The sequence below is a fragment of the Cervus elaphus genome, chromosome 9 (assembly GCF_910594005.1).
Source record: "Cervus elaphus chromosome 9, mCerEla1.1, whole genome shotgun sequence".
NCBI classification, from domain to species: Eukaryota; Metazoa; Chordata; class Mammalia; order Artiodactyla; family Cervidae; genus Cervus; species Cervus elaphus.
The window spans coordinates 92,937,513-92,952,957 of NC_057823.1; the positions used below are offsets into that span (position 1 = coordinate 92,937,513).

The window sequence follows — 15,445 nt, forward strand, 5'->3', positions numbered from 1 at the left end:
AGCCTCTGACAAAATTCAACACCCATTTATGATTAAAACTCTCCAGAAAGCAGGAATAGAAGGAACATACCTCAACATAATAAAAGCTTTATATGACAAACCCACAGCAAGCATCACCCTCAATGGTGAAAGACAGACACTTTGAAAAGATGCTGTAGGTCTTAAATACTTGTGGGCTTACCATTTAATAAAGGAGGGTGTCACGGAACTAAGATTTACTCTTGGGATCCTGAAGGAGTTCCTAAGTCCTTAACCGTCCTCTCCACCTCACATATTTCCACGATCAACTTCTGATTAGGAACAAAAAGAATCCCTGCAGTAAGCAAAAGGCTTTTTTTTCTAGGAGTCTATGAGTTCCTTGAGGGGCAAGAGTCATATGCAGCGATCTTTAGAGTCTAGACTAGTGCCGAGTACCCATTAAGTGCTCAAAAAATCTTTGCAGAATTAAGGAGTGAATATTTACAGTTAGTTTCTTACCCCAAGAGAAGCAAGAATAACTCATAGTTGAAGTAAGACATGGAATTAGGCTCTAATTTTAGGGGGAAATAATTAAATCAATAACTAATTGGTTAAAAAAAATTAAGTTTGGCTTTTCTAAAATTTAAGTTTTGTTGCCTGTGTTGATTTTGCATGCTTGATATTATTTCTGAAGAAAAGCAAAACCAAATAATGCTGAGAGATTAATACTTCAAAAGAGAAGTGCTGTAAAAATCTAAACTACAATGGTTATGGAAAACTATACTTTTTATTATAAAATTCAACCCACACATCATGTAGTTCCACAAATAGCTTTCCCACATATTGGTTATGTTTAACCATTTGTACCTGTGGCCTTAAATTAACAATGTCTTATTTTAAATTTAATTACGTTTCTTCTAGAAAGTAGGCAAGAAAGGTGTGGTTCCATTTAGACTCTAAATTTCTTTGAAGGCCATTTATTTAAAATAAAAAATTCCCTTTGCTCTTTTAAAATGTCTGAAACTAGCTAAAAACAAAAGAATCTCTAAGCCACTATTGATTTTAGAAGATTATTAGAAAATTTTAATTTATCATCTCTTACACAAGTCTCATTTTTAAAGATCATCGTTATAAACAAAGTTTAAAATGAAGTATATGTTTATTTGCTTCAATTTTAAACAAGTAACTTCTGTAATACTTTAGAAATTAAGAAATCATATAAAACAACTGAATTTTGTCAAGGGTTATACCGTAAGATTATTCAAAACATGTATAAACTAGCTGGTACATGATGTCTCAATTGGTAGAACATATTAAATACTTGGGGTGAAATATGTATGGTTGAAGGGGACATTACGATAGAGATAATAAGGGTGGAAATATTACAACCAATTCTCAAAGAATATTTAGATATCATATATCAGTTAAATCAGTATTAATACCTAAATCTGGAGTCACTGATCAAATTATCTTTCAAAGATTTTTCATTAAACAGGACTATTTTCCTTTAAAGAAGGACTATAGTTTAAGAACTATGATGAAACAAAAACATAAAAAAAAATAGCCCTGATTTAAAGTGCTGATAACATAGAACATCTTAGGTTTTTTTGACCTATCTCTGGTGCCTAACATTCACTTTGAATTCTCTTTTCAGTAACAGAGAACATTTAATTTTGAAGTTCTGAATCACACTACTAGAAAGCAATGTAGTTTCTCTGAAGGGGTATGTTTGGTGGGGGGTGTATTTCTGCCAGTAGACAGATTTACTGCTGGTGACTTGATGTCTGTCTGTGACAAGACAGAGCAGGCAGGCAGGAAGGGTGGAGATGGGAGGGCCTTATCGCATGGTTGGTCAAAGAGAAGGTGAAGGGCAGTGGACCTGGGGAAAACACTCAGGTCAGGAAGGGGCAGGCAGAGACAGTGGGCTGGGCCAGATGAGATTCCACAGGCTGAGGAAAAAGAGTCTCTGGGTGGGGGAGACTGAAGCCAGGGAGACACAGAAGACAGAAATTATAAGAGACACCCACGGGGACTAAACCAGACGACAGAGAAAGAGTTAGAGGTGATATGCAGACCCAGCGCGACCATGCAGAGCAGTGACCCAGACAGATGACAGAGGGGAGGAGAAAAAGAGGACAAGAGAAACACAGACAGCCATGCAGGGGACATCAATGCTTAACACACAGTAAAAGGATGAAGATTTCCGTCTTAGGCATCACTGGTCCCAACTTACTTTTCCAACAATTAGGGGACATAGCACTAAGGCCCACAAGACACCGTTGCGGGAACTTGTAAAAACATTCTCTCTCGCAGATTAATTTACAACTTACACAAGTTTCAAGTACAGATATAAATTCATATTATTTGGTTATTTATCCACAAGCATTCCAAAATAATTAGTTAAAATCTTTTTATCTTTTAAGGGAAAAGTTAGCTCAGTAAAAGGAGACTTGTCACCTTTACTGCCAGATTCTTTGATGAATTTTTCACAAATTGGTTCAGAAAGCTGTAAAAAAAAATGGTGGCTATTTAAAATTTTTTTTTTAAAGTGAGATTTCTGGAGTGAAACTACTTATATTCACTGTGATTACTTGAAAACTGAAAAAGCCAAAGTCACAGGATAATACTGGACCTGATTAAGTGTGCATATATATATTTATACATTTATTTATATTATTTAAAATGATTCACTAATCAGTTATTTTCCCAAAGTTCCAGATTTCAGCTAATTACAATGAATGACTCACTGAAAACACAAGAACTTCTAGGGTCAACTTTTAGAACACTCATCCCTAATATTAACTAATAATTATAAGGTAGCATAGAACAATGAATAAGGAAACCAACCTATGAATAACAGCTATAAGGCAAATTCCACAGTAAAGAACAAAAACTGCCTGAAAAGTGCTATTTAGTTAATGAAAACATCACTTAAAGAATTAGAATGTATAGCCTTTGAATGGAAGGAAGCAGAGTGCTAGAATTCTTGAGCAGTACAAGTAGTCAAAAGTGGGACAGTATCATATGTACTAGTATGTCTCGAATTTTAAAGGCAGTTTACAAGACAAAGTATAGATTTTTCAAAAACCTACTTAATTTGAGCTATGTCTAAAAACATATTAGACAACTCAGTGCATCCACACATTCGGAATGATACCACATTCTAGAAGCAATTACGGTTGACTTTTCATTGCTATCTTTAGAAGGAAGTGATTAGTCACTAACAAAGAAAAGACAGAACTCCTTAGTGTCATTTCCTCAACACATATTTTCGGCAATAAAGTGAAGTGAATATTTAGCAAATATTCAGTAATTTAAGTCAGTGTAAATAGTCTGGATCATCTAAGCAAAGAAATATTGGGGTATCATTAGCAGGTTTTCTACAGTTCAAATTCGCCTAGAAATTGCTAATCTTCTACGCCCTGTTCCAGCAGGGAAATGGGGTTTGACGGGTAACATGTTATTTAATGGTCCCCTTCAACATCTAGAATAAGACAGGATCATCTAAATACAGTAAGTCTTCAAGCTTAATTCTAATCTCTTAAGACATCCACTATGGTTCTTTCCCCCTCACCCTTTACTTCTTCTTCCTTTTTTACCATTTATATACTGTTACCTTTCTAAATTTTGAGGTACTGAGGTTTATATCTACTGTTCTAAGTAAGCTGAAATAATAAATAAAGGCTATCTCAAGCCATGACATGGGTGAGAACAAATGAGATGGATACAAGTTTGCGGAGGGAATATATGGACAAGAATCAGACATCTAGACCATAGAGTTTTAATGAATCTGGGTTCAGGTATTTCCTTAATGGTGGGTGGTAAAAGCTTTCCATTCTGTGTGCCTGGCACAAAAGGCTCACAGGTACATGGAAATACTGATCCTTTCACCCTTCAGGTGTGAGCTCAGTCAGGAGGGTGACCACTGTCTGTCAACCCCCAGAATGCCATACAGATGTGACACCTTTCTGTATGCATTGCTTAAGGCAGAGTGGGATAACTTTAATAACTTTCTGATAACTGTGCTTTATGGTTACCATAAACCTCAGAAGACTGATAAAGGAACCTGATGAGAACGTCAGGTTTTCAAGAACTCAGAGCAAGAGACTGCCGTGAGGGTATACGAGCAATGATTTCATTAGCTCGGTAGATATCCCAAAATCTAGGGAAAGGATCTCTAAAGTTATTAAATAGACAGGAAAATATGCACTGTCTTTATCAGAGAGGAAAGGCAGAAGATTAGGACTGGAAAGAATGTTCTGGAAGTGTCATCTTCTCAAAGAGGCCATCCCTGGCCACCTTCCTAACAATTCAAATCTTCCCCTCCATGTACATACACCGCAGGTCTTTTCATCTTGTTTTCTATTCCTCCTACCAATGACCACCATCTAACATATACGTGTGTGCTCAGTCACTCAGCTGTGTCCAACTCTTCGCGACCCCATGGACTGCAGCCCGCCAGGCTCCTCTGTCCGTGGAATTCTCCACGCAAAAATACTGGAGTGGGTTGTCATTCCCTTCTCCAGGGGATCTTCCCGACCCAGGGATGGAACCTGTGTCTCCTGCACTGGCAGGCAGATTGTTCACCATTGTGCCACCTGGGAAGCCCATCTAATATATATACTCTCTTTATTTATTCTTTTATTACTGTCTGTCTTCGCTACTAGAATGTAAGCTCCATGTCAGGACTATCATCTACTGTAACTCACTGCTGTGTCCTGGCGCCTGGAGCAGTGCTTGGTCCGTGGTGAACTCTTGATGAATGAATGCATGGGGACAGAAAGTAGGCACCCACAGAGGCAGGAGGGGAGCACTCTCAGAGGGAGCTGAGAGTGTGCAGGCTTGGCAGCAGTGTTTTCTTATGCTGAGGTCCAGTTAGAACCACCTGGCAGAGTGGCCTGTCAGTTGTGGGCCAGCTGAAGCAAGCTGTGTCTAGACCTGTAAGAAGTCAGGAGATACCATGCTCTGAAACCTGGTCTGCTTTCAAACATTTCTGCTTTGCTGTCCTTTCACCTGGAAGAATGTCTCCTCATGCATAGTCAAAAATTATACTAGCTATTTTTGGCAAGCAACACACCATATAAGATCATTTCTAATTTCATCTTTTACTGCTACCCTAGTTTCTTTTAGCTTTGTTTCCTGATTTCTGTGTTCTACTGAATATTTGTCTTTTTGACTATTAGTCTTCCTTTTGATTGCTTCATTATATTTTCTATCTTTCTGTGACTATGGTTTCGTGACCCTTATCAATATCACAGAGAACACAGGAAAACATGAATAACTAAGTTATTTTTTGCTTAAAAATAAGAATGAAGACAGGAGAATGAAAGGGAAAATATTTCTGCAAATGCTTTTTCCATTCCTACAGGAATAAAATAATCAATTGTTTTTTAAATAAATGACAACCTTGAATTCTGAAGTGACTAATGAAAATATATAGCTATATTATATTTTCACAGTACCTTCCTCTTAAAGAACTTAAACTATCCTTGCAGATATTAAAAAATTGTTGTTGTAACATTTCATAATATTTATACATGATAATTAAGGCAGATATTTGCTGCTGTCATTTTATAACAAATGTAAACAACCAAAATGTGGGCTATACAGTAAACATATGTCCTATAAACAATTTGTTTCTTTGAATAACAATGTTTCCAATGGGCTCATTTTTACCAGTAAGAAATACTAGTAATATAAAAAAGTGAGGGAACCAGTCACTTGGTACATATTCAAGACCCCTCAAATATCCACCATTCACTATATGTTATAATAACTGAAAAGTTAGACTTCACTTTAAGTATAAGATATACTACTGTCAATTCTTAAGTGTAGAGTTGTCAAGCACATTTGCTTTCCAAAGGAAAATAAAAACAATATGACTGTACTGAAAATAATTATCAGTGATATTTTAAGTACAATTAAACAATTTTACTGTACCTGTTTTTAAAATATATATGCATAGGTAAACAACATTCATAAAATGGAGCTATTATGAGCATTAAGTCTATTTTTTGGGTAAAGGGAAACATATTTGGTAATAAAGGAAAAAATACAGTATTAGATGAGTATGTATTTTTACAGGTAGTTTCATTGCTTTGACCATGAAACTTCTAGCCAAAAGATGAAAAGCATATTGCTATAAAACTTCGTAAGTTAGAAATCTGGGGGGAAGAAAGGCTTCACTGAACTGAATGGATAGTCTGGACATCCATCTAACTTGTGGTCAGTACACACTGAAAACTTCAAGTAATCTTACCATTACAGTAACAGGGTTATTAATCAGAGTTCCAAGTGTTTCAAAGGTGCTTAAACAACATTTGCCATTTCCAGTTGAATTTCCTGTCATCACCTCCACTATCATTACCTCAATTAAGTAGGTCATAAGGCAATTTCATCATTTCTTGTCCATAACTGATGTCTCCCTCAAGCTCCCTGGTGCTTCTGGTAGTGATATTTTCATTATCCCAGTTACTTTTCACTGGAGCTTATCAATGTCGCCCCCCTCCCCACAGCTTCCGTATTTGACCCGTTTGACAACAAGGAGCGCAGATTCTCCCCGAATCATCGCTCTCTTACCCACTCTGTTCCAACTGCCACTACTTCACCCGTGCACACCGGCTTTACCGTCACATCCTGCTGAGTCCATTGCTGCTGGCTTCTTGCTCCTATCTTTTATTCACTTACTAAATTAATCTTTAAAATTCCACTATTATCATGTCATAAAAATGTTCAACATCTTTTAAGGATTCTTTGAGTAAAACTGCTGATCTTGACAGAAAACCCGTTCAATTTTTCTAAGCAGGTATGGAAAATTCTGGGGGTACTGGCCCTAACTCTTCTCTCATTTGATGCAAACTAATGTTGATGCCTGGTCTTTCTAGATGGGGAAACGTGGCTGACTTTATTTTTCTGGGCTCCAAAATCACTGCAGATGGTGACTGCAGCCATGAAATTAAAAGACCCTTACTCCTTGAAAAGAAAGTTACAACCAACATAGACAGCATATTAAAAAGCAAAGACATTACTTTGCCAACAAAGGTCCACCTAGTCAAGGCTATGGTTTTTCCACTGGTCATGTATGGATGTGAGAGTTGGACTGTGAAGAAAGCTGAGCACCGAAGAATTGATGCTTTTGAACTGTGATGTTGGAGAAGACTCTTGAGAGTCCCTTGGACTACAAGGAGATCCAACCAGTCCATCCTAAAGGAGATCAGCGCTGGGTGTCCATCGGAAGAACTGATGTTGAAGCTGAGACTCCAATACTTTGGCCACCTGATGCAAAGAGCTGACTCACTAGAAAAGACCCTGATGCTGGGAAAGATTGAGGGCAGGAAGAGAAGGGGACGACAGAGGATGAGATAGTTGGATGGCATCACCGACTCGATGGACATGGGTTTGGGTGGACTCCGGGAGTTGGTGATGGACAGGGAGGCCTGGCGTGCTGTGATTCATGGGGTCGCAAAGAGTCAGACACGACTGAGCGACTGAACTGAACTTCCCAGGTGGCTCAGTGGTAAGGAATCCGCCTGCCAATGCAGGAGATGTGGGTTCAATCCCTGGGTTGGGAAGATCCCTGAAGGAAGAAATTGCAACCCCCTCTAGTATTCTTGTCTGGAGAATCCCATGGACAGAGGAGCCTGGTGGACTGTAGTCCCTGAGGTCGCAAAGAGTCAGACACAGCTGAGCAACTGAGCACACATGCAGTGCTGATGCCAGGTTCAAAAGCAGCAGAGGGCCTGGAAACAGTTTTTTTTTAAAAACCCTTTTTGGGGTGGGGGGAAAGATATTAATTACACTATCTGCTATGTCCTAGGGACAGAGTAGGACATTATACTATCTGCATAGCTGGAGACACTGCTATGTTCCAGCTTCCAGAACGTACCTGGAACATAAGTGCTCAATGAATTTGAGGAATAAATGGATACGTGTGCTTCCAACTATCTGAACGTAGGGTAACTCATACTTTCGTAACTCCTTACTTTTGTAAGTCCAAATGATGTAAAGTGAAGCAGCGACCACCTTAGGGCACATTTTGCAAACGAGTGCCCCAAAATAATTTGAGATAAGGCACAGATGCTCACAGGCACAGTTCAGAGCTATGACAATGTGATGCTGGGGTTTGGAGTGTAGTTCCCAGGCAAGGACCGTGGTGGTCCCACACTTGAAGCTCAGGGTACTTGCTGCCTCTATGATGGCTCCCTGAAAACAAATGCTATTTTTTGCTTTTGCCTTTCTTCCTGAAAGCAAAAATCCTCTTTAGCTTTCTTTCTGTTACTGAAAACAGGTACTAACGCAGGTCTTTTGTAAAAGTGAAGAGGCATAAAGGAAGCTTTCAGAAAGTGGGCGATAACTGTAAATGCTGTGGAGTGCATGTGAAATCGCCTTCTGATTTAAGTCACATTTGTTGGGATAAAAACCCACAAGAAATAGAAGGTTATGGAAAGCAGCAAGCTCTGTTCTAAGAAAAATTTGATCAGAGAAGAGCTGAATAGTATAAGCTTAAGTATAAGCTCAGACAAGAGCTGACGACTTAGTATAAGATCCAATGAGCGTGATAAAGAGGCTATCTATCTCTGGTAAACTGTACAGCAAAGTCTAATGAGGTAGTGGAGGAGCAGGGGTTGGAACGAATTGTCTTCACGGAGCTTTAGAGTGTCTTTTTTGAAAGAGCTGCTCTTAAACCCTAACATGTCAGAGAAGCAAAGCTTGAGGCTCAAAAAAAGTTACGGTTTCTTTCCACTTAGGCTTGAACAACCAGCAGAGTTGAAGTTAAGCCTGTTGTTCTACCTACTGCCGTGGAACAAAGCGGCCCCCAAATTCACGGCTTATGACGATAACAGCATCTGCTGGGCCTGGATCTGAGGGTGCCTGAGGTGGACGACTGGCTCTGGGTTTCTCACAAGGCCACAGTGAGAGCGCTGGCTGAGGCTGGTGTCATCTCAAGGCTCAGATCCTCTCCCAGGGTCACTCACGTGGCTGTTGGCAGACGTTAGAGCCGCGCTGGCTCTCGGCCAGAGACACGGATTCCATGCCATGTGGGCCTCTGCGTGAGTGCTCACAACGTGGCAGCTGGCTTCCATCAGGGGGAGCAGGCAAGAGGATGAGAAAGGGCCCGAGGTTTGCCAAGAGTCACGGGTCTTACCACGTTCCCCATTATCCTTAAGCAGCGGGCTGGAGAGGATGCTGGGATGACTTTTTGAACACTCAGTTATGGGGCCTGTGAGATTTCTGATATCATATCTAGGAATGAGGAGCAGAACTGGGGCTGGCTTCTCTTCTCTCCTCATTACCCTTGGTGTCTACTAGCAAAACTACTGCTTCCCATTCCCATGACTGTAGGCTCCGTTGGTCTAAAGGTTGCATCGGGAGGAATGCTTCCATAAGGTATCACAACAATGACTCCACTGAACTGAAAGTGAAACTGCTATCTTATACCACTGGACGAACAAGCAATGGAGAGTGCTACTATATTGGCTAGGGGCACTAATCCTGATCACTAAGGAAAACCTGAGTTGCTGCTACACAATGGCAGTAAATAGGAGTATGTCTGCAATGAAGGAAATCCTCCAGGACATGTGTTAATATTGAACACTGTCTGTGATTAATGTCAACAGAAAACTACAGTAATGTAACTCCTGCAGGACTGCTAATAGCTCACACCCTTCAGGAATGAAGATACGGGGCATCCCATCGGGCAAGGGATCATGACCAGTTGAGGTGCTTGCTAAAAGCAAAGAGAATATGGAATGAAGGTAGTTATACATACCTGCTACATGACCAGTTGCAAAAAAATGAAGAAGGTAATGGTTATGAGCATTTCCTCCCTATTTTGATGTGAATATATATAGGAAATATTTTTTGTTTTCTTCTGCCTTATTCCTTATCATCTCATGTAAGACGTGTCAATAGTAATTAGCTTTATCTCTCAGTATTAAATTACAGGATATCAAAGATGAGAAGAATGAACGTCATTCAAGGACAAAAAAAGGGCATTGTATCCTCTCTTTTAGCATGTATTCAGTTGTACATAGGGTAGTTATATCATGTTAGGTGGAAGCAAGACTGCTTTAATGTCTTTGTTTGAAGAGTGTCTGGTTTAAGGAGATGTATATGAGTGCCAAGGGGTGCACTGTGGAGGTTCTGCAGTGAGGCAGTTTGGCTAGGTTGAGCTATGATTCCCAGAATTCCTTTTCAAACTGTACATCTCTGTTTAGGCTGGTACAAAGGGAGACTTCTGTCGGAAATCTGGGGGGTTAAAGTGAAGCAGCAGCCATTTCAAGCTGACACACACTGTTTATCTGCTGGCTCACTCGGTGATTAGCTTCATGACAAAGGGCACTGGCCTCTTCAGGAAGCCACACCACCAAGGACACGGACACGGACAAGAACTGGCACGGAACAAAGTCCATCCCTGTGGGCTCCAGCTCAGGGTTATGGGTTCCAGCTCATCCTGCTCTTCACCCCTTTATATAATATCTTCCTTTAACAGCTGTCTGCTCTGTAGACTCAGCTCTAGCATCACAAGTAAAGGTGACATTCTGATAGATACTGGTCAATCAAATCTGATCCAGTCCTAGGTCAAATCTCTGTAACAAATCCTTTACTGTCTACAGTCTATCCTCATTATTTGTGGATTCCGTATTTCCGAATTCACCTACTAATTAAAATTTATTTGTAATCAATACTCATGGTGTTTTGTTATTTGTGGACATGCACATGTGGAAAGTGGTAAAAGAAAAATTTGAGTTGCTCAACAGGCATATTCGTAACTAAGGTCAAACAAGGTCATGCTTTGAATTCTTGATCCAGTTTTGTACTATAAACAATTATCCTGTAGACTACTTAGCGCCCTGTTTTTCACATTGCTGTGCTTTTGTTGATGATTTTGTTCTCTGAAATGGTGTCCAAGTACATGCTGAAGTGTTAAGATAACGATGTATCTTATGCAGAAAGTAAGTCCTATTCGGGCATGAGTTAGTGCCATGGACTGTGAGTTCAATGTTAGTGAGTCATCTATATATTAAATGAGGCATCTTCAAACAGAAACACTCATAAAACAAAAGTTATATACATTGACTGGTTGATGAAAACGTTGTGACCAGAAGCTTCCAAACCTAATCCTGCATTTTCCTTAGGAGTAATGATTCAGTATTCGCTGATTCAGTGTTCTCAGAGACTTCACAAAATATAACCACTGATAATAAAGAGAATATATTGTAATTAATGCACACGTGCACACACACACACACACACACATACACACACACCCTGTGGCATATATATCTCCTACTAGTCTGTTTCTCTGACTGAACCCTGAATGATATACCTGGAAAGTTTAGTTATACTAATAGTGAAGCTCAGTTCAACTTTAGGTATTAATGATGGTAAAATTTAGTTATCATAAGAATTCTTTACCTAGTAGCTGAACTGTTCTCCAAATTATTTCCTTCAAATACATAAACATGTATGCAACTTTAAGTACTTTGCGATTAGCTATCTCCTATGGTTGTTAAACGGAGCAGTTCAAGAGGAGAAGAGGCCGGCAGAGGATTAGATGGTTAGACAGCATCCCTGACTCAATGGACATCATTTTGAGCTAACTCCGGGAGACACTGAAGGACAGGGAAGCCTGGTGTGCTGCAGTTCACGGGGCTGCAAAGAGTCGGACACGACTAAGCGAATGAATAACGTGTTCAAAACTTCTGCTCATTCTCTGGCACCTATGACCAGCAAACCCATTTCTGTTCTGTATCATAATCAGACACTACTGCTCACTTTGCGTTTATCATAAAAACTGCGAAAGCCCAAACCAGAAAGCAATGAGAAATGTCACTCTTTCTTCTGACCTAGAGATGAGGGACTGAAGCACAAACCTTTCAGGCTGGAAGTCAACACCAACCTCAAACTGTGTGGAGCCCACTTGCTCCCTCGGGTGCTCAGCCCGCCCCCTCTTTTCTTTCAGTGGAAAGGCTGGTCTCGCCTGTTCATAGTTCCCCATGAAATGGACATCTTCTGATTCACCCAGCCCTTCCTCCTTCATTGGTGTTTTCTTCTGTCCAGAGTATCAGCCTGCACGTCTTCCTATGATCCAAGTCCTATCTAACACAAAAGGTCTAACCAAAAGCTTTGACATGAAAAACGTCTCTAGACTCTAGGCCACAGCAATCTTCTTCTCTGAACTCATAGGCTTGACTTCCTACTGGATCACTGAGTTGGTCATTAATCGGAGACAAATACTATTGAGATGCTGTATGGCTATCCAGTCCTTGTTTTACTTAGGTTTTAATTGTATATCTTGTCTCCCTAGGCTTCAACAGCAACTGTCTATATTACTCTCAAGTTGTTTTCATCTATTCTTCACTGGGTTTGTTGGTAAGCATCTTCAACCACTTGATGCATTTTGGGTAGTGTGTCAGCCCCGTGCCATATGTTACCAATAATTCATTCAGATTCAAGGCAGAACAACATGCTTAATTCACAAAATAGAATACCACATTTCATGAGCATATTTTTTCACCTTAAAAGCATTCTATACATCTCTCATCAAAGACATACCTGCTGAGACTCGGGGACAGTCAGGCAGCATGGACTCCACTGACGTGTCTAAGGGTTCTGAGCTAGAGACCCAGTTACAACAGTTCTGCAATGTAATAGAGACAATGTTCTGTTGAAACACAATTTAGGGCAAGGCCAACTTGTTAGGCTACAGAGATTAATCTATCCAAGACAACCAACAATTGGATACAAACCATCCAATACAATCAACAATTGATTGTGTCCAATACAATCTATCCAATACAATCAACAATCAATACAGTCAACTCTACCTTTATATACTGTAAGAAATCCTCTTATGTAAGCAGTCAGTAATTAAACTTTTTTCCAAAAAAGTGGAAAAAAGTTTATCTTCTACAATTTAGCAAATTATCTGTCCTGATATTAAGAAGACATGTAACCTTCTGTGAACCATGATGCAATATACTTATAAAAGAAGTCTAGTATTTTAATTAAAGGAAATTGAAAAGGGTGTCTAGTTTTAGTTTTTAGATGAAAATAAATATTAACTTGAACATGTAAAAAACAGCATTATTTTAAAACTATATTCTTTGTCTCTGTAATACTAGAGGAAATAAATTTTGCAACTAATCCTCAAAATGGCCCATATAAATATAAAATCTTTTAATTTTTATTTCAACTTGGTACAGTGAAGGCTATATCAAACAGATCAAAAGAAACAAGTCAGGTGAACTGTAGCTCTGAGGACACAAAACCTTCAGTATTGAAGACAAACCTCTAAGATGATGATTTACAACTTAGATGAAATGGAAATAATCTATATTCCTTCTATACATTTTAAGTGTATATTTAAAGTCTGGGGGCTTCCCAGGTGGTACAGTGGTAAAGATTCCGCCTGCAAATGCAGGAGACATGGGTTCAGTTCCAGGTTGGGAATATTCCTGGAGAAGGAAATGACAATCCACTCCAGTATCTTTGCCTGGAAGATTCCATGAACAGAGGAGTCTGGTGGTTTATAATCCACGGGGTCGCAAAGAGTCGGATATGACTGAGCACGCACGCAGACAACAACAACATTTGAAGTATGGTTTAAAAACTGTGATTAACCTTATATGGCTTTAAAAAAATTTCCAGCACACACACACACACACACACACACAGACACACACACACACACAATGACTTTCCAGGCAGACTTTATTTTAAAAGAAATCATCCTATCAATCATGTCGGAAAAATCGCTGATTGCTATTCTCATAAACAAGCATGTGTTGTGTGTATTTAGATGTTTGCTGTCCTGGTTGTGCACCATGGAGTCCGACCTCACTGTGGAAAGATCCTTGACTGGTAGATCAAGTGTCTTATTGTATTTCCTTAATTCATTCTGTCTGGAAGAAGATGTCAGCTGTGTTGCAGTGAGGAGAGAATTTCAAAGGCCCCAGTCCCCACCAATAAAGGCCGAGGAATGGCTTTTGAATAGATTTGTCAAGGCAACCCTACTGTTCTGGGACCAGGGAGAGCAGGAATAACATAAAGGAAGGGTTGCTGTCTGAGATTAGAAAGTGAAATTCACAAAGCATGGCAGATTTTTGTAAGAAACAGTAGATCAATGAAACTACTGAACTGTGTGGGAAAAAAAAAAACATGAAAACAAACACAACATCTAGTAATGTTCTTAAATGTTTTCTTTCTTTTTATGCTTAAAATGGGTAAAATATTACTATTTGCATGTATTACAAAAGCTTGATGGTTTAAAGTGGATATGTATTCTATAATTTGCACTCCTAATCTTAATTAGCAGCTGAATGCAAAACTATACAATGTAAGGGATAAGAAATTATAAAAGAAATAGGGTCTTAGAAGATATTTCATACATTTGAAATAAGTAAAATTAATATTACTATTGATAGAATACCACATCAGAGAGTTCTAGATAATGCGGAAGATTAGCACACAATTAGCCAGCTTTTATATACAATGTGACACTTGCTTGTAAGAAATAAGTATTCTCCAAAGCAGTGTCAAGATATGTAAATGGACGATTTGTTTTATCATTCATCACAACCCCTAATAAATTAAAAAATCATGACTTCTATAGGTACTAAAAATAGGCTTGAAGTGATACTGGAAGATAGCTTCATTGAAGAATGACTTTCTCTTTCCTCTCTTTTTCTTAATTCTTAAACAATTTAGTCTTTTCAATGACAGCAATTAGCTCTACTGACAGACAGGCAGCGATTAGGTATATGTTTTAATTATTATTCATCCTAGAGGTACCTCCAAATCTGATGAAAGTCAGCTATAACCCAGGTGATATGTCAGTCTTAATACTGTTCACTTACACTTCATGTATGTAAGTATTATAGGATATTTTCAGTATTAATAACAGTAATGGTACATTATAGTATGCAGTTGATTAATCATTTTTTAACTTGCTATCATTGACTTTAAAATCCACAAAATGGATTTTATCCAGGTCACCTTTAAACTCAAAATATTTAAAGCAAAATACAGCTTACCATTTTATGATTCTGAAATTTCAGTTTTTATCTAGTCAAATGTTTAGGTTTTGATTTCTCATAAAATCAGGATAGAAAATGAACACCCTACAGTTAAAGTAAATATGTCCCAAAGTTCTTTGCAATGACAAAGTACTGGTACAGGATTGTAAAGGTTTGATACCATAAGTTGACGTACAAGCGTGGTGTGTTCATGTTTGTGCGACATTTTTATACCACTGGGAAAAGCATACAGAGAAAAGGACAAAACCAGCTAAAAATATGTTTGCCATATGACAGGGTATAATGAAATAAAATAATGTAAACAAACTCGGAAGTATATGAAGGGAAGGAAACATGGCAAAGACATACACCATGACATAAGAACTCAATCTGAAATTCCATCTTATCAAATGTAATTCTCTATTCTGAGACGTGTTTCTTTTCACTGCTTTTCTAATGCTTATTCT

The 15,445-nt window shown here is 38.8% G+C and overlaps 1 protein-coding gene across 10 annotated transcripts in view; it reads right to left on the bottom strand.

The window, feature by feature from the left end:
- FAM172A (family with sequence similarity 172 member A) overlaps positions 1–15,445 on the bottom strand; it is a 394,773-nt gene that overhangs the window by 122,933 nt on the left and 256,395 nt on the right. For 7 of the 10 annotated variants that reach the window (XM_043913602.1, XM_043913603.1, XM_043913594.1 and 4 more), the window contains one exon: positions 12,517–12,601. In XM_043913602.1, coding sequence (XP_043769537.1) covers positions 12,517–12,601 — 85 coding nt within the window. Of the gene's footprint in view, positions 1–8; positions 2,465–4,608; positions 4,897–9,562; positions 11,156–12,516; positions 12,602–15,445 lie in introns of those variants that run through there. The other 3 variants (XM_043913601.1, XM_043913595.1, XM_043913596.1) reach the window with 3 other exon arrangements.